We start from the raw sequence: 26,453 nt of genomic DNA, 5'->3' as shown, positions 1-26,453 counted from the left end.
ACACTAATTTTGTTCCTAAAGTCCTAATGGTGCCCTCTTGCGGGCTAATTTGGTAGTCTTGGCCGTTGGGCTGAAGTTCTCATAATGAAAGTCTCCCAAATTTGGGGCAGTTTCATGCACCCAAATTTGTTGAGGTTAGGAACGTTTTTTAGAGCTGCTGAAGATTCTTTGAATAATCTTTCGTATTTAAACTTGCTGCGATGGATTATTTTTGTCTTCTTCCAACGAATTTTATGGTGGGTATCTAAGGCATGGTCTGCCAGCCCAGAGCGGCTGTACTGGTGAAACCGGATGTAGTCTTGGTGTTCTGAAATCCTGATATTTGTTGTTCTGCCTGTTTGGCCAAAGTAGGACAATTTGCAGCTGCAAGGGACCTGGTATACACCAGGTAGGTCTAGGGGAAGTGGTTGGTTTTTGGTAGAGCGGATAAGGGATGCCAACTTTTTATATGGTCTGTAACAGGAAGTAAGGTCATATTTCTTGAGGATATTAGTTATTTTTTCAGAGGTGCCCTGGATGTAGGGGATAGTGATAGACTTGGTGTAGTCTTTATTGTTGAGGGGGGGGAGGGGGGTTGTGGTTTTCAGGTTTTAGTATTTTTTTTGAATTTTTTTGGGGTTATAGCCATTGGCTAAGAAAGTGTTGAGGATGTGGTTTAGTTCCATAGTCAGGGCCATAGTTTAGTTCCATAGTCAAGAGTACTGGTGAAACCGGATGTAGTCTTGGTGTTCTGAAATCCTGATATTTGTTGTTGCGGCAAATTGAGGTTAAAGATATCGAGACAAATAAATCGCCTGACGTTCCTAAAACGCTGCCGGGATAACAAAGTGATCCCCAACTGTGTCAAATTGAAGCACCGTTTCACTTCCGAGAAAACTCTACGCATTTATAACCGCACTAGCTTCGCCCTGTTAAGAGAACAAATTACCGCGACGCGCGTTCTCCTTGCCGACGAAAACAAAAACGTACGGGCGCTAGAGGAAGAGCTTTCTAACACACTCGGCCTTGATCTATGGTCGATACTCCATGACATATCATGCATATCGGCAAGAAAGGAATTCGAAAAAATACGTAGTCAGCACGTAAAAAAATACGAAAACCTGACCAAGACTTCTACTTCTGTGCCCCAGCCACCACTTAACACAGTAGTCAACCTCTCGTCGGCAGTTTTAAAGCCTGAAGCACTCACCGCACTTTCACGTGGTCACAATTTCGCCCTAGCTCCAAAAAGGATTCCTGCTGAAGAAATCATGATTCAAATAGAGCGTGGAATTCGCAACCTGCCTATCCATATCGCCAACAACGTGAGACTGGATGTAGTCGGTGTTCTCACTAAAGCCAAACCTCCAAAATCCAACTTATCCAAAAACGAATATACAGCCCTACAAGAATTAAAAAACAACAAAAAAAAAATAGTAATCACCAAAGCTGATAAGGGAAGTGCCACTGTGGTACTCAATCAAAAAGACTACAAAGGTAAGCTAAATTCCTTAATACGAGACCGTACTACTTACCTCCCCATTGAATATAATCCGACCAGCTCTCAGATTAGAACTATCCACAGACTCCTTAAGAAAGTCACTTCTTGGCCTGTGGAAGTCACCAACAAGCTTAAACCTTATAACTCTAGACCCTCCCAATTATATGGACTCCCAAAAATACATAAACAAAATGTGCCATTACGTCCCATAGTGGATGGCATTGATTCCCCCCACATATAAATTAGCCAAACATTTAGCCAAAATGCTCACACACTACACTGGCAACACACCATCACACATAAAAAAACTCGGTCCACTTTAAAGCCAGTATAAAAAACCTCACACTGACATAATGGTCAGTTTTGACGTCTCCTCCCTATTCACTAATGTCCCACTCAAAGAAACCCTTGAGCTCATCCAAGCCAAGTTTCCTCCTGATATCTCAGCCCTATTTCAGTTCACAATGAACTCAGGCTATTTCGTTTGGCAAGGAAAGTTCTACAAACAGATAGAGGGGACAGCCATGGGTTCACCACTTTCCCCACCCTTGGCCAATTTCTTTATGGAGACATTTGAAGAAAAAGCCTTAAACTCCGCCCCACAAAAACCCACTATTTGGCTTCGTTATGTGGATGATGTGTTTGCTATTTGGCCACATGGCTCAGACTCACTCCACTCCTTCCTAACACACTTAAACACCCAACATCCCAGAGTCCAGTTCACCTTAGAAAAAGAGGAAAACAACACCCTTCCCTTCCTAGACACTTTAATCACCCGCCAGCTTGATGGATCTTTGGTTTTCTCTGTTTACAGAAAACCCACCCATACTGGCAGATACATTCACCAGCAATCCCACCACCCCCCCTCACAACAATATGGGGTGATAAAAACACTATATAACAGGGCAAAATTAATCTGCTCAGATGACAAGGCCCTGACTATGGAACTAAACCACATCCTCAACACTTTCTTAGCCAATGGCTATAACCCCAAAAAAATCCAAAAAATACTAAAACCTGAAAACCACAACCCCCCTCCCCCCTCAACAATAAAGACTACACCAAGTCTATCACTATCCCCTACATCCAGGGCACCTCTGAAAAAATAACTAATATCCTCAAGAAATATGACCTTACTTCCTGTTACAGACCATATAAAAAGTTGGCATCCCTTATCCGCTCTACCAAAGACCAACCACTTCCCCTAGACCTACCTGGTGTATACCAGGTCCCTTGCAGCTGCAAATTGTCCTACTTTGGCCAAACAGGCAGAACAACAAATATCAGGATTTCAGAACACCAAGACTACATCCGGTTTCACCAGTACAGCCGCTCTGGGCTGGCAGACCATGCCTTAGATACCCACCATAAAATTCGTTGGAAGAAGACAAAAATAATCCATCGCAGCAAGTTTAAATACGAAAGATTATTCAAAGAATCTTCAGCAGCTCTAAAAAACGTTCCTAACCTCAACAAATTTGGGTGCATGAAACTGCCCCAAATTTGGGAGACTTTCATTATGAGAACTTCAGCCCAACGGCCAAGACTACCAAATTAGCCCGCAAGAGGGCACCATTAGGACTTTAGGAACAAAATTAGTGTCTTAATTTCTTCCTCATTTGCTTTGTTAGTTCCTGTAGTGCACATACCATATCTTTATGTTCCTGAAGATGACAATGTGACATGGTCGAAATATAGAAGTGATTCATTAAAGTTATCTTTAATTAATTTACTTTATATGCGTTGTTAATTCCGTAAATTAATTACCAGTTATGTCTAACCAACGTATAAGTCTTACCACTAGAGTAAATATTATGGTAGACAATATTGCCCAGATGCCATCAAATACATCAAATATACTACTGCCATGACATTCATATATATCTATTGTCTGGGAGCAGCTCTTTCCAGCACATAGAATGGAATAGTCTGATTTTGTTCTTGTTTTCACAGATGTTTGAAAATCAGAGGCTCTGGTGAGATCTTCTACGGTCTTCCCTGACAGCAGAATATCTGCTCACATCCCAGTAGAATGTAGTAATTTCACTGCTGAGCTCTCTGCTATAGAGTTTACCTTAATCTGCATAAGACTGCAACACTGCCAAAGGTGCATTATATGTACAGATTCATGGAATTCTCTAGAGCAGGGGTGTCAAATTCAAATTGAACTGTGGGCCATTTGCTATAAAACTGTATCTCAAGTGGGCTGCAAAAAATTACTAAAAAACCTTGCACTAATTAGAATCGAAGGGAAGTGAAAAAATGAGTATAAATAAATTGGAAAATTAATAACAAAAATTTTATTTATTCTAAGCATTACAAGACATAAAATAATAGTATAATGATTGACAACTCAAAAAAATATATATATATAAAGAATATTTTGATTATATTAATATTTACAATAGATAGCATTTAATCCAAATTAAAACGAAATTAAATTTTATTTAAATCAAATATTTATATATTCTAAAAAAAAGTATAAACTCTCATTAATAACCATCACAAAAATTGACAGAGCGTCCTGTTAGTTTGAAATTTTTTGTTTGCGTTGAAATAAAATACTTATATATAAATTTTTTTTTTTGGCAGCGGGGGGTCTATATTTTGAATTTTTAAATTTTACTGAAAATATTTTGGGGAAAATTATAATATTTTCAGGTTAAAAAAAAAAAAAAAAATATATATATATATATATATATATATATACATACTTGCATAATATAATTATAATAATTTAATTTCAGTATTTTATTTTTTTCCCGACACTTGACGAAGTTTATTAACCAGCCTGCAAAAAAATTTGGACTCAAAGATTGTGAGCATATGACCTTCATTATGACAGAAAGGTTGACTCGGTTAATCTTGATCTGTGGGCTGTTTTGTTACCTTTCATACATGAGAATAATTGTTCCATAAATAGGTGCTTCCAAAATAACATAGAATATTTGCAGCAAACTTTTTTATTTCTGGATATTTTTGACCTAAATAACTGTATATTTTTGGTACACCAACTCATTGGTATTTCGCTTTTAGAATGGAATTATTTTGGAAATCAATAAGTTCCATTTGAACAAATAGCAGCTTTTTCAAAATTAAAGGATCCGTAAAAAGCGAAAAAACTTCTTCTTGCTTCTTGAAATAGCCTATCAAATTCTTCTTTTATCTTTTCTAGTTTGGGACGATATTGAGAAAAGGTAAAACTTTGATTCTTATTGTTCAACTGTTCGCACATAGAAAAGTAATTTAGAATATTCTCTTTTAAATGATTTTGAAACAAAACTAACTTACATCTAAAACTTGCCAGTTCATCATACATGTGTGTGTTATTAACTGATCTTTCCCCTGATGTTTGACATTTAAATCATTCAAATGTCCTGTAATATCAGCTAAGAATGCCAGATCTTGTACCCATGTCTGATCATTAAGAAATGCAACATCGTGATTTTTCATTTCTAGGAACAATTTGATCTCCTCTAAAAGTAAAAAAAAAAGCTTTTTAGAACCTTATGACAAGATAACCAACGAATCTCTGTGTAATAAAGTAGCCCTTCAAATTCACTCTCCAAGTCTTTTAGAAATTGTGCAAACTAGCAGTGATTGAGGCCTCTGGATTGGATGAAGTTCACAGTATTTGTCACAGGCTTAAGTATGCTACTCATTTCCAACATTTTGGAGCACAGGACCTGCTGATGAATAATGCAATGGAAAGATTGCAGTTTTAGAATGTCTGGATACATTTCCTTTAACTTTGCAAGACTTGACACAAAACCTTTAATTTTGGCTGTCATTGCTAGAGCACCATCGGTTGTCACTGCTGCGAGCCTATTCAGAGGAAGTCAATATTTTTCAAAAATGCTCCACACGGCATAAAAAATGTCTTCCCCTGCATTGGTTCCATGAATGGGAATCATTTCCAAGAACTCTTCAGTAATATTCATATTGTCGTCGCAAGCCCGAAGAAACAAAGCAACTTGAGCCATGTCATGAATGTCGAAACTTTCGTCAAGTGCAATTGAAAAGCACTGTACGTTTGCGGATATTTCTTGCAACTGGGTCACGCAGATTATCTGTAATTTCGGTTATTCTTTCGATCACAGTATTTTTGGACAAAGAAATGTCACGAAATACTTGCACATTTTTGGGACATACGTTCCTTAACCAAGGAACCGTCACTAAAAGGTTTTGAATGTTTCGCCAATAAATAGCTGATTTCGTAACTGGCTCTCACTGTGATTCGTTATCTTTCATAGTTTTTGAAAATACTTGTTGATGACTTTGAAGTGAATTCTTCATACTTCTTAATTTTTCTTCTCTCAGTTTACCCTCAAAGCGTGAATATTGTTCTTTTATCGTAGTGCCTTTTTATATTATATTCTTTGGCGACACTAATTGTTTCGTAACAAATAATGCACACAATTTTGTCCTTTGTTTCAATGCAGAAGTAATTTAATTCCCATTTTTCTTGAAATTTTCTCCTCTCATCAGCAATTTTTCTTTTTCTTGTTGGCTTGGAAAGTGACATTGCCTCGGTAAATAAATATAGTATTAATATTATTAACAATTCGTAATAAAAATGTTTGAATAAAACCGCACAAAACTGTAGACCAGTGCATTATACTATTGCAAATAAAAATAAAAAATAATAATAAAAGGGATTCTCTCACTGCTAGATTGTCGTTGAATCATGTTTCGCGCACTGACTTCAAAGATCACTGATTGACTGTAGCAGGAATTTTAAACTCATAGCTGAATTCCCATGAGTGCGTATGCTGCGCGTCACGTGAACAGCTGGTAGCCAATAGAATTCAACTTTTTCAGTATGCTACCAGCAGCGTACTGTAAATTAACAATGAAAGCATAAATATATTTATGCTTTCATTGTTAATTTTGACTGATTAGGATTGGATCTAACATTGAAATTGCGACATAAATTTTTATTATTGCAATTATATTATAGCAGATTGTTGCATTCATATTGTAGCTCTAAGTGTCATATGAAAACAAATAAATCGATACCATATTTACTCAAATATAACTCGCACTTTTTTTTTTCTCCAAAATTAAAGCTAAAAAATCACGGTGCGAGATATATGTGGGGATTTTTAAGTTTTCAGAAAAAAAAAACTGAAAATGGGGATGACTTACCAAGAATCTCCTCTTCATTATAGCTACTTCTGGCCTTCAGAGCGGTTTCCTTGTGTGCATTGTCAAAGTCATCTATCCAAATAGCATCATCCTCTTTCCCATTATTCCAAGAGTAAAAATTACAAGTAATTTGCAAGATTTTAGATACGTAATGAACACCCTTCATGAATGTCTGAGAAGTGAAAGCAGAACGTGAAATAGGCAGCAATGGTAGGCCAATAGAGATAGAACAGCTATGAAGATGTGGATATGATTGGTGCGGTATTAACAAAAGATCATGTTACCAAAACACAAAGTCAAGCCGACATTTTTGAGCTGAAACGCTAATTCTCTTCAACCAAATTCCATAATATCTGAAACTGTCTTAACAACATTCACTCTATATGTCTTAGTTTTAACACGTTTACGAATTTTATTGCAGCTTTGTGTTTGAATTAGTGGGGCACTCGCACACATCTAACTAAAAACAATAGATTTTAGTTAGATACTGTTTGCCGGAGAAACATGGTTTTGCTTAAGTCTAAACAGCATGGTTAATGTGGGAGGACACATGTGATTCATTAGTCACATGGTATAAAAACGGCATTAGACATGCCGTTTTTATACCAGTTGTCTCTAATTGCAGCTGGGGAAGGCATATTGTTTACCGTGGGGAGCGAGTTATTGTTCCGACGTGAAAGTGGTTTTTTTCGTGTGCAATGTACAGTACATGCAAAACTTTTTAATTTCTTTTTTCATAAAGCAAAATCAGGGTACAGGGGAGTGAGTCATATGCAAGGGAGAGTTATATTCTAGTAAATACGGTATTTCTGTTTTATTATAAAAAGCAATCATCCTTGGTGTTGGGGGCTGCCTGCGGGCTGCCAGTTTGACACCCCTGCTCTAGAGCAATAAGATGTCCAGAACTGCAGAGGTATTTGGGCACTTTTGTATCCAATATATCCTCTCTCACTTATAAAGCTACATTTGGACGTGTGCTTTTTTAGATCCCAAGTCACAGTGGGAGACAAGGTTGTAGATATTTCAGTTTGTTCAGCTCGCATCTCATTTCACCATCTGCTTATCCTCTACACCAATTACTGGCAAATCATAAAAAACAACTTTTATCCCAGTGGCAGTCTCATCATGGAATGAAGAGATCAACAACAAGCTCTATCATATCAAGCCTGAAATCAAATTTTGGCAGTCTAACCTACCCAGGGACTATAAAGAGGAAGTTGTTTTTGTTTGACTCCGCATAGTTGTTTTTGTCCAATCTATCAAGCGCAATAAAATACATATAGTAGCAAACAAATTAATGTGAACAAGCTGAATTTTTATCATTTTTGGTTTGGATTTGGTTTCGGTTTACTATTTTCAGTTTTGCTTTTAATTCACTATTTTGTTTAAGTGCTGTGTGTGTTTTCATTGTTTCTGTGTTTATTCATTGTGTAATGTATTTTTAATAGTTTAAATAAGTTGATATTCATAGCATTTTATTCATTTTGTGTAGCTATAAAATGGGTATATCTCCAAGAAAGCATTCAAAAATATGTACTCTTTCTCAGCACAGATTCATGACTTAAAGACAATTTTCCAGTGAGTGTGGTATTGGTTTGGGTACTGTTAATGCAGTTTTAGAGAGGTTTAGGAAGACAAGTACCTTTTTCTCCTGACAGAAAAGGAAAATGTGAGTGAAAAAAACTACACTTAATCCAAGATGGTCTGCATAGATTTAAATAGAGAATTGGCAGCTAGTGGGATTAATGTTTCTGACATGACAGTCCATCAAAGATTGTTAGAAGCAGGTAGGACTGTCCACAAACCAAAAATGAAACATTTGTTGCCCAGGCTATGCAGATAAAGAGATCCCAGTGGACAAACATGTACAAAGATTGGACTGTTGAGGAGTGGTAGGAGGTCACATTTACCGCTTAATTAGTGATAGCCTTGGGCCATCTATCTCTGATTGGTACCAGTGGAGATTGAACTGCCCACTCAGTCTCCAAAAGTTAGATAGGGCTAAATGGCCTCGCCTACTCCCCGTATACGGGAATAAAAAGGCGTTAGCTGATTTTTTTTTTTTTTTTTTTTTGATTACAAAGGATAACGTAGTACAATTTATTATAAAAGTTGGTTTCAAGATTCAGAAATAAGAAAAACGTATTCTATGTTGGTAGAGTCCATTTCTAAGCAAATTAATGAACTTATTAGGAACGGAGGAGCAAATATAAATTATTAAGTCAAGTTGGAGTTTAATTTTTATATTTATTTTCTTGGAAAATTTGAAATTTTTTTTTTAAATATGAGTGTTTGGATTAATTTGTTTACTACTGTATATGTCTACATATGAATTGTGTGGTACCAGACAAACCATTTGCATTTTATTAATCAGCTGTCCTTTAGTCATCTCTAAGCACGATCACTGTTTAATCATTTTCATTATTTGTCTGAGCTCTGTACATGCAAGCAAATTTTATCAGGTTCATTAAGTGTTATTTCAGTTATTAAATTTTTCAGAGCACTAATACCATATCATCCTATATAGATTAATAATATTGTCTATATTAATTTTATTAGTTTAACCTAGATAGTGCATATAAGCTTTGAACATTAAACTTTCTGTTTTTATGAATTTTTAAACTTGTTTTTATACCCCTTTTTACATTTGTTGTTATATAATCCTTTTTATATCTGTTTATGCTTTTGTTTATGAATTTAATATGTATTTATTACCTTTGTGATGCTATGACACATGTTGGAACAGTTTGTATGTCCTTGCACTGTTAAATCCAAAATCGATGAACCAAATGAAGCATAAATATCTTCAGGTTTGTTTCCAGTGAGCATGTTTGTTCTCCCACTTTTCAGTCCATCAAAAACACTTCAATTTATATTAATCAGAGTGGTCCTTTCCTTTAAAATTTCTTCTTTTATAACATTGATTTTCCTGATATTTTACAAGGATATTGTTTCTTAAAGTATTAACATCATTTTTGTACTTAAGGGTTCTTGAATCTGAAAGAACAGCAGTGAATTTTAATCGACTCTGTACAATCATCCAATAATCGAATACTGTTTTCACATTTGTGTTGGTGCTCTGAAAGATCCCCAAAAATACTAATTACAGAATACAGAAATTATTGATTATTTATCACTGACCGATTCTCTTCACTCTCTTTCACCCAAATCAGTTTCTACTGCTATGCATTTTCCACAAATATTTCTGTGGTCACTATTCATCAGAATTAATATTGGCAGTTCCTCTACTTTAACATCATTAATATATGTGCATCAACACTTCATCACAATCAATTCTAAACTGGTAAAATAATTTTCTTCATCTTTCTCACTTCCTTCTGCTGCTGCTGTATTTTGGTGACAGTTTCCCATCCTTGTATTCCGTAATGAGGATGCCCTGGAGGTCTTAAATCACAATATCAACTTACATATGCTTTAACTGGAAATTATGTCAGTGTCAACAGTTGGCCATATTATTAATGCACTATTATTATACTATGGAGAATTGTATTATATAATATTATAGCTTATGTTTCTTTGTGTGTGTGTGTGTGCACGTGTGTGTGTGTGTACTCTAGATGATGACCATAATATGAAGGTCAAAATGCTAAATAATGATCTTATCTTAAATGAAAGTTATGGGGGGAGGAGTATTATTGATGATAGCTGATGAGCTGTAGCCAAGGAGAATAGAAGTTGAATTGCAGGATAGAGAAAAGAGCACATTTGGTGTGAGATTCAGGCTAGCAGAACAAAATATAAAATTGGGTGCTACTATAGACCAGGTGATGAAAAAGATGCTGGCGATAGTATGCATAAGCAAATAGAAGAAATGAGTGGAAGGAGGGTAATTATTATGGGAGATTGCAACTATGGTATCATTGATTGGAGGGAGAAGAGGACACATGGGAGGTAGGAATTGGGTTTTATGTGGTTATTAAGGGATAACTATCTGTGACAGCATGTAATGGAAAATACTAGTGGTGGGAGAGTGCTTGATCTAGTAATTGCATCTGAGAATTTGGCTGTAACGAATATGACCACGTTGCCACCAATCGGTGAGAGTGATCATAGAGTCTTGACTTGGGAGGTGACTAAAGGTGTGGAATTTACAATTAAGACGGTACATATGGAATTAATCGGGTTGGTAAGTATGACAAGCTTAGGAGTTTGATTGGTTCACTGCCATGGCATGTAAAACTGCAAGGGCTGGATGTTGATAGTGCATGGGAGGCAGTTAAGAAATGGTTGCATGAGGCAATGGCTGACTGTATACCTAGACTCTGAATAATAATTCAAGTAGGGGTTAAATGGATGATTAACACCGGTAAGCTTGAGCTGCAAAAAAAGAAACAACTATGGAAAGTTGACCGGCAGGCACATGAACAGTGTAAAGCACAGGCCAGAAGGGTAACGAGTGTGGTAAGAAAAGCAGAAGTGGATTATGAAAGAACATTAGCTATGCAGGCTAAAGAGAATCCCAAACAGTTTTTTCGATATGTGGCAGGTAAAAGAAAAAATGTATACGGCTGATTGATTTTAAAGAATGCTGATGGAACGGAGGTAACCGAATCAGTTGATATAGTAGAATTACTGAGTGAGCACTTTGCAAGAGTATATCATCCAGGTGGTGACATTGCAGAAATGGAAGAACCAATAGTTTATATGGGAATTATGGTGAATGAATTGGAGATGAATAGTCTATTACAAAACCTCAATGTCAATTTATCTGCGGGATTGGATGGTATACCACTCGTGTCATACAATAAGCGGCTAAAGAATTGACAGTGCCTTTGACCATTTTGTTTAATTTGAGTCTTGAGTCTGGGTTAGTCCCAAGGGGATGGAAAGAGGGGAAAATAGTTCCACTGCATGAAGGAGGTTCCAAGACTGCTGTCAAAAATTACCGGCCGATCAGCATATCATGAATTGTTGTCAAAGTCTTGGAGAAAATAGTTCGAGAGGAAAATACAAGATTGGATATATGAAAATAGGATACTCTGTGGGGGACAGCATGGTTTTGTGAAGGGTAGATCATGCCTCAGTAACTTGCTCACGTTCTATAACACAGTGACAGCTGAACTGATTAACGATAAAGGGTTTACATGATTCTACTGGACCTTTGCTAAAGCCTTTGATAGGATTCCACATGGAATTCTAATCAGTAAACTGCAGCACATGGGGATGGATATAGGGTTGGTGAGATGGATAGGAGGGTGGTTGATGGAGAGATATCAGAAAGTGGTTTATTTAGGAGTAGAGTCCAAAAGACGGCCTGTGACTAGCGGTGTGCCTCAGAGTTCTGTTCTTGGACCGCTAGTGTTTAATTTGTTCATTAATAACATAGGAAAGGATCTGAGAGGAAATGTGCATCTGTTTGCGTATGATGCAAAGTTAGGTAGAGCAATAGTGAATGCTCAGATGTCAAAATTTTGCAGGATGATTTGGATAGTTTGGAGGACTGGGCTAAGGAGAATGGATGTCAATTTAATGTGGAAAAATGTAAGGTTTTGCATTTTGGGGTAAAAAGATTAGCAGCAGTATATCAGATTGGTGGAACTGTACTCCAGGAGATTGATGAGGCCAGGGATTTGGGAGTGTTGGTGGATAGGGAGTTGAGGTTTAGGGGAGACATTGCAAAAGTGTCTTGATAAGACCACATCTAGACTACTGTGCCCAGATATGGGTGCCAGGGTTTCTTCTCGATGGGGAGGAGGTGGAGAGGATCCAGAGACAAGTGACCAAGATAATAGCAGGACTATGGAATGAACCTTATGAGAGCAGGTTGAAGATTTGTGGGGTTGCAGAAATTGTTTGATTGGTGGAAAAGGAGTGATATGATTGAGACATTCAAATTACTGAAGGGGTTTCTACAAGATTAATTTAGAAGATATTTTTGAGAATAGGAGTGGGAGGACTAGGGGCCATCCATGAAAGCTTGGTAAGAGTGTGGTCAGCAAGAGTGTTAGAGCTAGGTTTTTTACTTGGAGAGTGGTAAATGAGTGGAATAAGCTGCCAGAGTCTGTTGTGGGTGCAATGACTATAAATGAGTTCAAGGTGAAGTATGATAGATACTGTGTGAATGTTGAATAGTTGTTCTTGACATGATGTTGGGCCTCCCTCGATGAGTCTAAGGATTCCTCGGAGCTGCCCATAATAATAATAATTACTCCACAAAGAAGTAGGTAGTCTCCATAATTTTGTCATGTCAATAAATGTACCAATCCATTCAGTATTGCTCACATTTGGAATGCTGCTTCCAAAAACTTTCACTCAGTAAGTGAAAAATTTGGTCATTTAATTCAGTGCACATTCATATAATTGCTGTTCAGTTTTTACTGATTGCTGTTTTTCTATAGAAAAGTCTGTAGCCACTTCATTAGCATTGGTAGTTCTCCCCACTATCTTCTAAACCTTTGAAACATGTAACAGGAGTTCATCTTTCCTTTACATTTAAACTCTGAGGTGATGATTATCTGAATCTTGAAGCAATGCTGTCCAGCCAGATAACCAACACCATCCTCCCCATACTCTGGACCTTTTTTTTAGCCAATTTTCATTCCAAATATACTGGAAATGTCAGCTTTCCTCTGGTAACTCAGTTCTAACTTCATACAGGTTTATCTTTCAGAACATCTTTTATTTAGTATTACAGTGATGCCAAATGGTATGATTTTTGTGACCTCTAATCCTCCTTTCCACTGTTTCCATTCTCCCAATCTGAGTACCTGCTCCGATTATTTCCACATAGCAGAAATAATCATTGCTAGAATGAGGAACTTAATCTCTCCCCTTCCTTCAATTTTATACCACAAATGACTATTCCAGTCTTACATCTCAAACATATATCTAAGTAATCCAAGAATAGAAGAATTCTACATATCTCATGTGGCTCAGGTCAGAAACTCCAACATTTGCACTTCACCTACCTGCGGTTTACTAGAGTTCAGGTAGGGGAAACTGTCAACAAGTATGGCTTTTGAAAGTGTCAAATACAGAGAATTTGTCCACATGTGATGTAGATGATAGATCAGTTTCATTGCTTGGTGTGAGACCACCATCTTACTTATTGGAGACCTAAAATGATTGGATTGGATTGGATTGAATTGCTTTTAGTCAAGCCCAAAGCAGCTAAGGTTTTTGAAGCCAGTGTATTATGTCTGTAAATTTCATGTGTTCTTTTGGTTGGCTCACTAGTTGCAGAATGAAAAAATCTGAATCTCCAGGAGGAGCAAACTATGCTGCCTCCATGTGAAATTGGCTAACCTACCTTTAGCTGAAAAGCTGTTGTAAATATTATGTAGAAATGGCTAGAAAAAGGGTTTCTAGAATATCTGCTGTAGGTTCAAATCCAATCATCGATATCTGTGAATGTTTTGAAGCAGTTCATGAATGCCATTGCCTGGTGTATATCCACCACATTGTTATTGGAGGCTTTAAATGGCATGAAAAGAAAGTACCATGTTTGGTCTTGTAACAGAATTTCCAGATTATCTAGCCTATACCCAACTCTGGCACCAATACTTAGAAAAAAAAAAAAGTCTTCTGATCCCTATACATATAACCTGCCTTAAAATATTTTGCCTATCCTCTCTTATCCATATAGAGATGGTATTGCAAGATCATCCGAAGACAAGGCAGTCTTAGGCAAAGTACCTCAACTTTATAAAAAAAAAACAGCTCATTGCTTGTCCCCTCTTTAAGTCATAAGAAACGTTGACTACTATGAATTAAGAACTGACTTCTATCATCTTTACATTGTTCTCAGCATCTGCTCTGTAGCACAAAAGCAAGTGTATATCATTTTTCCCCCACTTTCCTCCCCAAAAAGCGAGACACCAATACTAATTCACCAGTGGTTTACAACCTCTTATTTGAGTAGTCAACCCCCCCCCCCCCACACACACAAATTGTTGATCATGTCAATATAACTTGCTTTCCAAGCTTCTGCCTCTTCTTTCTCACTCGCATTCAGATCCTCTCTACCATCCGGACCATCCTGGGGTCTACAGTATCCCTTGCTCCCTGCAAGCTTAAATATTTCAGAAAAACAGGAAGAACTGCAAGTACCCTCCTAGGAGAACACAGAAAATACCTCCTTCATCTATGCTTCAATCATTCTGGGTGATGGACCATGCCATGGATATTGATCACTGGATCCATTGGAAGAAAACTGAAAATATCTCTCCTGTTTCCTTCTCCTCAGATGTTTTCAACTCTACTAAAGTATCATAAGACTCTTTACTTAACCAATTTTCTTTCTTCTGTATGTACATGAGAAAAACTTCTGCATGAATGAATGAATAATTGAACCCTTTCAATTTTGGTTGGTGTGACCATGCGTGCTCACAGAAACTAAGCTAGTATCACTTTGTGCATTTTTTGAAATATACCAATTTTATATGGTGTTTAATTTTTCCAGATTTTTAAATTTTGCACCATTTTTAATGTTTTGTTTCATGCAATTATAAATTTATTTTGAAATTACTTAGGAAGGCCGAGATTAGTGACATTATGATCCAACCTATTCGGAAATTAAATTTAAGCCAAAGAGAGAAGGATTACAGACCAAAATCACTTTTAACTAGAGATCTTTCTATACCAGATGTAGCTCTTTCTGCTGCAGTTGCTGAAGAGCAAATGGCAAGGCATAAATCTAAAAGGGAACTATCTATGTAAGTATGAATTATTTTGGTCTCTCTTGTATTTTTAGCTGCAGTATCCTTCTTAGAAAGTATTACTCAGGAAATGCCTTGTGCCAAGTGCATTGTTTCCAGCTTGATGGCATGATGTATTTGGGCTTTCATTAGTCTGACCAGACATGCACTTTTGATCATTGTTCCTAGAATGATGAAAGCTGATGGATATATACACCACTTCTGAATAATGCAATGCTTCCTATTGTGGCACTGTTAAAGAAGACCTATGTATCTTTCATTACTGCCAGAATCCAGCTTAAATAAGAACATAAGTGGATATAATTATTAAAAATTTAAAATTGGAAAAAGTTAAGTTAGATAGAATATTTTCAGGTGCAAAATTTTTGCTTATCTATCAAATGCATCTTCAGTACAACTAGCAAATGCAACAACATAATATATAAATGAACAGAAAGATTCTAAACAGCACCACAACAACTTCAGTAAGGTAGCACCAAGTTAGCAAAATTCCTAATTTGAAAAAGGTGCCTTTTTAATGTGCTGATCTTTCTTATCTCTCATATGGGAGATAAATGTAGTCCATCAGATCTTTTAAAGTTAGAACAATGTAACGAATCTGTTCTTTTGTAGGATTTTTGTTTTCCACAGGACTGTGTACTTAGTGGGCATGGATATGTTCATCGAAGCTGGATTGTTCAGGTTCTTGATATTTTATATATCTGGCGTATGCCTGGAACACTCAAGTAGTAGAAGCTCGTGTGTTTTTTTGTGAAGAAAGAGAGGGGGAGATTTTTCTGAACAGTACATAATGCCCCATAAACATTGAAGTGCTTTAGAACCCTCACAATATGTTCAGAAATTCCTTGAATATATTGAAGTGGGATGAAATTCTACCAGATTCCATGCTCTTGTGGCCTATCTTTTATTTGGACAGTTTGAAAGATCTACCCTTGTTCCTCACAAGGAACATAAAACTTAAAGCATCATGAACAGTTTGGCCTTGCCGAACATGTCATCTCTACTAAGCATAGAGTCCCATAGAAAAACACAAAATTCCTGTGTAACAGTAGATTATTCCTTACGGGAACACCTTCATAAAGAAACTTGTGGAACATTCTAAGTAATGTTAATGATTGGAAATAATTGTCCACAAAGTGTGGAAGTTCATAGTGTTTAGAGATTGTCTCTATTAAAGATTTTTATTATTTCATCTCTACAAAGATTTCTTATTCCAACTGTTTATTATTACACAAGAGTTCAATTCCGTTGGATGCAATGACTTTTAACTGTTTCTTTTAGAATCCAGAAAATCACTAACTCAAGACCAAATACAAAAAATATACACATTTAATAAAACTAAAACAATATATACACTTTAAATAAAATTACATAACTAACTACAAAATTAACTGGATCCAAGGCCTTCTAAAATAAATCTACACTTTAGAGATTTTTTTTATCGAAAAATATTAAAATCACCCATTCTCTGACTCATTCTGTTATTGGATTTTGACCTGTTTCTTGGCCTGATTTGTTAATTTCTGCTCATGATGCACTTTTGCTATCCTTAGCAACTGAATTACCTTCCTGGCCTACTTTTTATACCATTTGTAGAACTGTTATTACTATTATTCGTCTTGTATTGTCTCATTGACTCTGACTTCTACATTTCATACATGAATTCTGCATATACTTAATCACATCTACCAGACTAAACACCTTGTTTTCATAACATTTATAGTCAGTTTCTTTATTTGGGTCTTTCTGAAAATATAAATTTTTCTTCTTTTCCATAGCATCCTTTCTTATCTCCCTTATGTAGTACACAATATTATTCTTTCTGTCTCACCGAAGTATAAATACATGAATAAATACACGAAGTATAAATACATGAATTCTGCATATACTTAATCACATCTACCAGACTAAACACCTTGTTTTCATAACATTCATAGTCAGTTTCTTTATTTGGGTCTTTCTGAAAATATAAATTTTTCTTCTTTTCCATAGCATCCTTTCTTATCTCCCTTATGTAGTACACAATATTATTCTTTCTGTCTCACCGAAGTATAAATACATGAATAAATACACGAAGTATAAATACATGAATTCTGCATATACTTAATCACATCTACCAGACTAAACACCTTGTTTTCATAACATTCATAGTCAGTTTCTTTATTTGGGTCTTTCTGAAAATATAAATTTTTCTTCTTTTCCATAGCATCCTTTCTTATCTCCCTTATGTAGTACACAATATTATTCTTTCTGTCTCACCGAAGTATAAATATTTCTTACCTCTTGCAGTTCTATTTGACACAGAATTTACTAATTTTTGTACCAGAGGAAAAAAGTTTCTTCTACTACTTCATTAACAACATATCTAAGTTGAGTTAATTCCATCGCTTTATCTGGAACTACAAAGCCAATTACCACTAACTTCTATTCTTGCAAGTCCTGTTATCCATGTAAGGATCATTGTTAGGAGTTGAGAGAACAGTATTAGACTGCATATCCAGGGTAAGGAGGAAACTAGGTGATAGTTAAATGGATGAGTAGCATCATAAAGTAGGAGCTGGGGGAAAAAGTTGTAGAGAGAATATAAAGAAAAAGGTAATCAACATGCTCATGAGTAATACAAGCACAAGCAAGAAGGGTAGCTTGCATGCTAGGGAAGGCTCTATAAATTGAGTTGAGACTAAATTAACTAAGCAGGCCAAAGGAAATGCTGAAGAGTGTTGACTGTGTAGCGAGTAAGAGGAAGAATGATTATAGCAGGATAACTTTAGTCAGTGATGATAGGAAAGTGACAGAAAGCAGAAGAAATTGTTAATTTACTAAGTGAACACTCTGCAAGAGTATGTCATCTGGAAGGAGATATTGCAGATGCCATTGTGACATATACCAGTGTGGGAATTGAAGTAGATGAATGCTGAAGGTAACTATATGGAAAAATATTGGAATCAGTACAGTAGTATGGTTGGAAGACATTTTGACGTGTGTTACAAGTATATCCCAGAGAACTGTCACTGTCTCTCAAGCAGCTCAATTTAAATCTCAGCTCTGGCAAGTTTCTGAGGGAATGGAAATAGGGCAAGATAGTTCCATTGCATAAAGGGAGTTTCAAGACAGAAGTAGCAAATTAAAAAAAACAGGTGGAAAAGAGGGAACATGATAGAAGTAGAAAATTGTAAATTGATATCTTAACAGTAATGGTTAAGGTATTAAGGTTAAAAAGCAGGATTGGATGAATTGGAATATGATACTGTATGGTGGGTAGCATGGTTTTGTGAAAGGTAAATCCTTAGTAATAATTTACTCACTTTTTATAGTAGTGACACACGAGTTGAATTAGGGAAATAACGGTATTATCATGATACTGTGGGACCTTGTACTTCAAGACTTTAAGATTGAAACATGATGTTACATCAAGTCCTGTTGCCTTATTGATTGATCAAGCTTACTTAACTCTTCATATACCTCTTATTCACCAAAAGTCTTCACCGATTCTTCTACGCCTGAGCTTCTCATGATTTCGCACTAATGAGGATGAAACACTTGATGAATTGCCTCCTTAAATACTTTGACTGCGTTTCTCTGTATCAGTTACTAATTACCACTTTCATCCATTAATATCATTTTATGATAATCATTCTTTTTTCTACTTGCCACATATTGATAAAACTCCTTAGGATGTTTCTTGGCCTGATTTGTTAATTTCTGCTCATAATGCACTTTTGCTATCCTTAGCAACTGAATTACCTTCCTGGCCTACTTTTTATACCATTTGTAGAACTGTTATTACTATTATTCGTCTTGTATTGTCTCATTGCCTCTGACTTCTACATTTCATACATGAATTTCTTCATTCATGCATTTGACTTATTCACACTTTGTTTTCACAAATGTGAAAGAAGTTCGGGAAAGTAAGACTGTTGACCTTCAGATTATATTCGTGCATTAATGCTGTTAAATATATCTTTGTCGATGCCCAAGCAGCATTTATCTCCATCCTTCTTAACTCCTCATTCCATGCTATAGCTCTAAGCTTTCGTAATCACCATCTTTGTAGGTCCACATATATCCATATATGTGCACATATAATTACAGAAATTTATGAATTGCATATTTTTAAATGTGAATAAACCCTTCTAAAGATTGGAGACCTATAATACAGGGTGTTTCAAAAGGGGTGCATACAACTTTGCAGGAAAACAGAAAATAACTTGGAAGACATACTGAAGCTGAGTGAGTGTCATAATGTAGTGAAGCACATCAATTTTTGGTTGTGTAACTTTGGCATCACACCATTTGAAAATGATGACTTTCGGTGGTGCAGAGCGAGCACATTGTATGTTTTGGTTTGAGAAAATGAAGTCTGCAACACAAGTTCAGAGGAAATTCTGCATGTAATATAGCAAATATGGCACCTCCTAGTAGGTGCACAATCAACACATGGCACAAGAATTTTGTCGAAACGTGCTGTCGATGCTGATGTGAAAGAAGTTCGGGAAAGTTTCTAGAGAAACCCTTGAAAGTCGGCCAGATGGGCATCTTGTCAAATTGGAATTCCACATGTGACTGTGTGGCATGTTTTACAATGGTGTCTACATTTAAGGCCCTACAAATTTACCCTTATACAACATTCAAAGAAAGACGATAAGATTATATGCCAGGATTTCTACATGGAAATGATCAATAGGACAGCAGAACAAAATGAGTTTTTTTTTTTTACACGATCATTTTCAATGATGAGTGCACTTTTCACGTAATTAAAAGTGCTCACAACTGCAGAATTTGAGGAAGTGAAAATCCACATGGCATTGTAGAACATGTTCACTGCACCCCCAAAAGCTAATGATTTTTTTGCACTATAAGCAAGAGTCTACTGTTGCTAGTGGTGTGTATCTGGACATGCTACAAGGGTACCTAATACCATAATTAGACAATGATTACCATGATGGATACTTAGATTTCCAGAAATATGGATCTATTTCTAGATCCTCATTACCTGATAGGCATAAGGCCGTACCTCAACCATTTTCCAGGCAAGTGTGTGTGGGGGGAGTAACATGGTCACCTCATTCCCCTGACCTTACACCATTATTTTTTTTTTTCTTGTGGGGCTTTGCGAAAGATTGAGTGTATGTACCACCACTCCCAGCCAATTTGGATGTGCTGCATTTCTTTCATGTTAACCTGATAACAACCTCTGACTAAATTATGTCTCAATCATATTCCCCTCCCCCTCTTCCTATTCACAAGGGTTTTGCAATTTACATTCTTTCAATCTCTACCTTTGTGAATCTTCTTTGGACCCTTTCTAACATATCCTCTTCAACATGAAAACCTAGTGACCAAATCTGCGAACAATATTCTATATGTAGCCTGAACAAGACCTTATACAATGATATCATAGTCTCTTTATTTCTGCATGTCCAAGTCTACATCATTGCCATTATCCAATGTGAAGACTTCACAACTTGTGCAATGTCACCACTGAATTTCAGATCCTTGTCCACCAGATCTCTCATATCCTCTGCCTCCTTTAAAGTTCCCCCCATGAAGTGGTATACCTTGCATCCCATTGTTGCTTAACAAATTTCAAAACCTTGCACTCTGCAACATTGAACTGATGGTTCTATGCTGTTGCACACACATAATCTATTCAAGTCCTCCTGTAAGATCACAACATCTGCTTGAATTTGCATTGCTCTCCCCAATTTTGCATCATTTGCAGTTAGTTGCATATGTCACCAATTAAACATATCCCAATATCAGCAATATATGAATTGAATAATAATGGCCCCGATACATACCCTTGCAGTACACCACTAGTTACTTCCCTGTTTCGGGATACTGCACCCCCCCCCCCCCATATACAACTTTGATACATATCTGACAGCCAATCACAGATCCAACTGTTATCCCATCCCATCTATTTCAGTTTATTTAGTAGCTTGTCTTGTGGCATTTTAACAAAAAGCTTTTACAAAATCTAAGTATAGCGCTGTATATGCATCTCCCTTGTCCAAGACATATGTCATCTTGTTATTGTACATGAGCAAGTTGGTAAAATACTGTCCTTTAACAAATCCATGCTGAAAAACCAATGAATACTACTGTTATCAATCCATTTTTGGATTCTTTCTCACCAACCTCTCCAGTACCTTAACTACAAGCCCAGATATACATATCAGCCTATAATTTGTAGCTTTATCACCATCTTTGTTACATGGAATAATTGTACCTTCCTTCCACCTGGGCTGTTGTAAGACTTAATAAACAGGTATGCCAATGCCACTGCCAGTTTCCTATAACATTCTCTTAAGATACCGGTGGTAAGCGTACTCTCAGGGGGGGGTACGTGCTTGGCCATTCAGCAGTACACGAAAAATAATCAATAATGGTGGAAAAACAAGTAAAGTGAACAAAATGCAAAACATTAGTTATGGAACAATAAAATGTCAGTTTTTAAAAACAAGGGGTACAATTTATAGAAATGGGTTTAAAAGGGGGTACACAAGTGGAAAAAGGTTGGGAAACCACTGTCTTAAGAGAATGTTATAGGAAAGTATAACAGTATCACCTTATCCTCTTCCCTTCCTGTGGGGCACCTGTTCGTGGTGGAGGAGGACCTCCCAGTGATGGTACTGGCCTTTTCATTCTTCCTCTTTTTTTGTTACTTTTCTTCCTGTATCCTTTGTTCTACTTTTCCTCAGTCTTTTTTACTATCCTTTCTTCCAGACCACAATCACTAGTTTGGGCTCTGCTTCAGCAAGTCAGGCAGTCCTGGGTGGCCAGACAGGATCAGTTAGCTAGGTGACTTGCCTATTAGAGTAAATAGTCTTACAGTAGGTCTCTCACCCCATGAACTGGGGTGGGATCCAATACTGTTGTGCTGGTATAGCATCTGAGGCATTCCTGGCATTTCACTACTGAGCACAGTCATTGCTTGTTGGTCAGTGAGTGGCCATGTGTGGCTCCATAGTGAGTGGGGAGCTCTGGCTTGAACCAAAAACTCCTTAAGCATGAATTCTTCATCCTCAAACATTTTAGGGGCTCTTAACAAAGTCTCAACCAAGTACTGATACCATAGATAAATGTTTGGTAACAAAAGATATATTACACTAGTATAAAGTATAAACACTAGTATAAATCTACCAGTGTTTTTGATTATCCATGCAACCAGAAAAGCCAATAGGGAAAATTTCACCCTTATTTATTCAAAATGGTTCAGAATGGTTTGAAAAGATCTCCCAAAATTTTAAGAAATTACGTCCTGATGATATCATCATGAAAACATTGTGTTAACAAACGTGACCCAGTGAGGATCCTACATTAAGGAATTTTACTGTAATTTGCAAGGACATAACTGGAGGTGGTTCTCCTCATGGAGTATGTTCAATTTATTTACCACTGACTGCTGATTTAAATGAAATTGCTCTTAATAGCAATTTTGTAACCACTTGAACCCTTAATTCTTATTGTATGACTTTAATGAGCACAATACTCTGTGATATAGTGACAACACAAATGGACAGGGTCTATCATCCTTGACAATAACGACTTCTCTCTTTTGAATTAGACTCACTACTTTCATCCATATGCCTACCTGGTCATATTCTGCAATCAACTTACAATCTCAGAAGCAAAAAATCTAGTCCTCACAGCTCTACTAACCACACCTTTATTCAACTTCCAGGGATGACCTCTTGTTCTGTTCCTTCTGAGTGCTGAAACATTTCACCTGCGTCACTCTTATAAAATCCTTGAAGCAACTTAAATGTTTCTATCATATTCTCCCTTTTCCTCTTATCACCTAACTTCTGCAATCCATACATCCTCAATCTATCCTCATAGGGAACATTATTGGTCACTCATCTCTGAATCTTTTCCATCCTCATCCCAAAAAAACTCAGGAGACCAGAGGTGACCACAGTAATCCAGATGTGGATATATCAAGGCCATATAAAGAAGAATAATAACTTCCTTACGTCTACTTGTTCGTGTTTTCTTCAATAGCCAAGTAACCTTATGGGCTAACTTAATACCATTAACAACATATTCTCTGAACTTTAACTCTCTGTATACCCATCATCATCATCAAATTCCTGCCATGTACCCACAAGGGGTGTTCAGGATATGATAGTACTACATGAAAAAATTATATCATTACTAACTTCCTATCTACAATTTTCCTCCAAATCAGTCTACTTGTCAAGACTCCAACATCATCAGATCTTATATTTCTATCGTCTAAGGCACTTTGTATCATATCAATCCACCTATATCTTGCTCTTCCTCTGGGTCGTTTTGCTGCCAACCTGGCAGAGAACACTTGTTTTGCTAATCTTTCCTCTCCCATTCTATTTAAGTGACCATACCATCTGAGATTAGCTCTGCTAACGCATTCCTGGATGCTGACAATGTCAAGTTCTTTCCTAATGTCCTCGTTTTTAATATGATATTGCCATTGATGTCATCTATTCAAGCCTATAATCTTTCTTGGGTTCTCCTATCTGCGGTCTCTAGTCTTTGGTCAAGTGTTTTACTTCTGACCCAGCTCTCAGATCCATAAGTTAAAACTGGTTTGAACACTGTCTTGTATACAGCTAATTTAGTGTTCTGACTAATTTCTCTCTTATTCCATATGAATTTATTCAATTGACTTCCCACCATACCAGCTTTGCTGATTCTGTTGTCTATTTCTATATTTAATTTACCATCTTCAGTAAAAATCGCGCCTAAGTAGCTGAAATGTTTTACTTGTTCCACAGGTTCTCCATTCACAACACAGTTGACATTTTCAATGATTCTGCCTATTTTCATTGTCTTTGTCTTTTTATTGCTGATCTTTATACCATATCTATTACAACAGCTATTCAATTTAGTCAGAGAATCTTGCAGACTTGTAGCGAATTTATTTAGAAGTATAACATCATCCGCATAAAGCAAAGAGCTGACATTAACATCTCCAATTTTGATATCATGTTTAATACCACTTTCCTTCATAATGTGATCCATATAGATAATGAATAATAGAGGGGATAATGTACATCCTTGTCTCACACCAGATTTAACATTAAACCACCTTCCTGTACTTCCTTCAATTCTAACTGCTGACTTACAACTCAAATAAAGACTAAGTATTGCTTGATATAATGCCCCATTGACACCATATAACTGCAGCGTATTGAATAGCTTCTTTCTTGGCACCTTGTCATATGCCTTTTCCAAATCGACAAAACTTGAATACAGATCATTGTTATATTCCCATGCTTTCTCGACTGTTTGTCGTAAAGTGAAGATCTAATCCTGACAGCCTCTGTTTGTCCAGCTTGTTTTTCACCAAGCTTTTCTTCCACAATTCTTCTCAACCGTTTCTCAAGTATACTTGCATAGATCTTGCCAGGAACACTCAGTAGGGAAATACCTCTTTAATTCTCACATTCAGTTTTATTTCCCTTTTTATATATGGGTACTATGAGAGCTCTACTCCAATCATCGGGAATTCGTCCCTCTGTCCAGGCTTCCTGAACTATGCAGTGCAGCCACTGTAAAACTCTTATACCACCATACTTCAGCATTTCTGGTTGAATATCATCTACTCCAGCTGCCTTTCTACATTTCAAGCCTTTGATGGCTTTTTCTACTTCAAGTATGGATATGTATTCCTGACTGTATGCCTCTTGAGTGTTTTTTACCACTGTGCTGTCATCACTGCTTGTTTCATTTAGCAGTTTTTCAAAGTAATTACTCCAAACTTCAGGGATATCTTTTTCTCCAGTTTTCATGTCACCTTTATCATCTCTAACTTCTTTTACAGCAATCTTTCCTCCATTCCTAAGCTTTTTCAACAACCTCCAGAATATTTTGCCACCTTCTTGATATTTATTTTCTATATTCTTGACAAAGTCCTCCCATGACTTTTGTTTAGCTAGTTTTACACAGTGTTTAGCATTCTTGCATTTGTCTCTATATTCTCTAAGAGCACAAGCTAACTTATTTGATAGGAACTTTTGATATGCTTTCTTCTTCTCCTTCACTGCCTCTCTAACTTCCTGTGTCCACCAGGGAGTTGTGATTTTTTTATCCTTGCAGACAACCTCACCACATGCCTCTCTGGCAGAATCAATGTTTTCTTCAGAGTTTGCCACTGAATCTCCAAGGTTTGATTCTTGTTCTCAAACTCTTTCATTTTTTCTTCAATAATCTTTGTGTATTTTAGTCTACAGTTCACATCTGATAGCTGCTCAACTTTTATTTGCTTTAAAACTTTCTTACGTTATTCTTTTCAATATGAAATTCAATTTTATCCTGCTCAAGACTGAATGGTGATCACTTCCAATTTCAAATCCTCTGTACACTCTGGTGTCCTGCACCAGGGAGAAAACATCACTATCAACAATAACATAGTCAATGAGACTTTTCTTATTCCTAGCCTCTTCTCTCCATGTGAATTTGTGCACATTTTTATGTTGGAACATGGTGTTAGTAATCACCAGTCCATGTCCTGAGCAGAAATCCAACAGATATTTGCCATTATTATTAGCTTTGCTCTTTTCTCAAAATTTTCCCAAAATATTTTTGTATGCCTCACAATCATTTCCTACTCTGCTATTTAGATCCCCACCAAGGACCAACTTTTCCTTTTTCATTGTGTCGGTTTACTTTTTCTAAAGCATCAAAAAATTCCTCCACTTCTACCTTGGTAGAACCTTCTGTGGGACCATAGGCACAAATAAGTCTCATTGTCCAGTTTCCCATTCTCATATTTACCCACATTACCCTACTTGAGACTGCCTGCCATTCAAGAGATTAGCCGCATATTTTGTGTTGAATACTATGGCTACTCCTTCTTTTCCTTGATTGTCATTGCCTGAATATAACATTTTGTATTTATTGCTCAGAAAGATCTCGCCAGTTTTGTCTTTTTTGTTTCAGTCACCCCTATTATGTCGATCTGGTACTTTTCTAATTCCTCAGCTAGCTCCATTTCTTTGCCATTCAGTCTTCTTACACTGATAGTACCGATCTTTAGCTCTGGTGATGTTGAGTTGGGGTTTGTTTTCAGATTTGTTCCAGTAGCTGACTTTTCGCTATTCGCTCTGGATCCCTGGCAAAAACAATGGGGGGCCTTGTTTAACCTGGCGACACCCCAG

General features: G+C 36.6%; 1 protein-coding gene across 4 annotated transcripts in view; it reads left to right on the top strand.

Annotated features, from left to right (window-relative positions):
- LOC150094641 (tudor domain-containing protein 7-like) overlaps positions 1-26,453 on the top strand; it is a 624,604-nt gene that overhangs the window by 498,747 nt on the left and 99,404 nt on the right. For all 4 annotated transcript variants that reach the window (XM_090410991.1, XM_090410989.1, XM_090410990.1 and 1 more), the window contains exon 21: positions 15,121-15,303. In XM_090410991.1, the coding sequence (XP_090267117.1) occupies positions 15,121-15,303 (183 nt within the window). The remainder of the gene's footprint in view (positions 1-15,120; positions 15,304-26,453) is intronic.

This window comes from Typopeltis vanoorti, chromosome 21, assembly GCF_054136105.1.
Source record: "Typopeltis vanoorti isolate ZY-2024b chromosome 21, IOZ_Tvanoo_1.0, whole genome shotgun sequence".
NCBI lineage: Eukaryota > Metazoa > Arthropoda > Arachnida > Uropygi > Thelyphonidae > Typopeltis > Typopeltis vanoorti.
The sequence above is the reverse complement of the archived record's forward strand: the minus strand, read 5'-3'. Positions and strand labels throughout refer to the sequence as shown.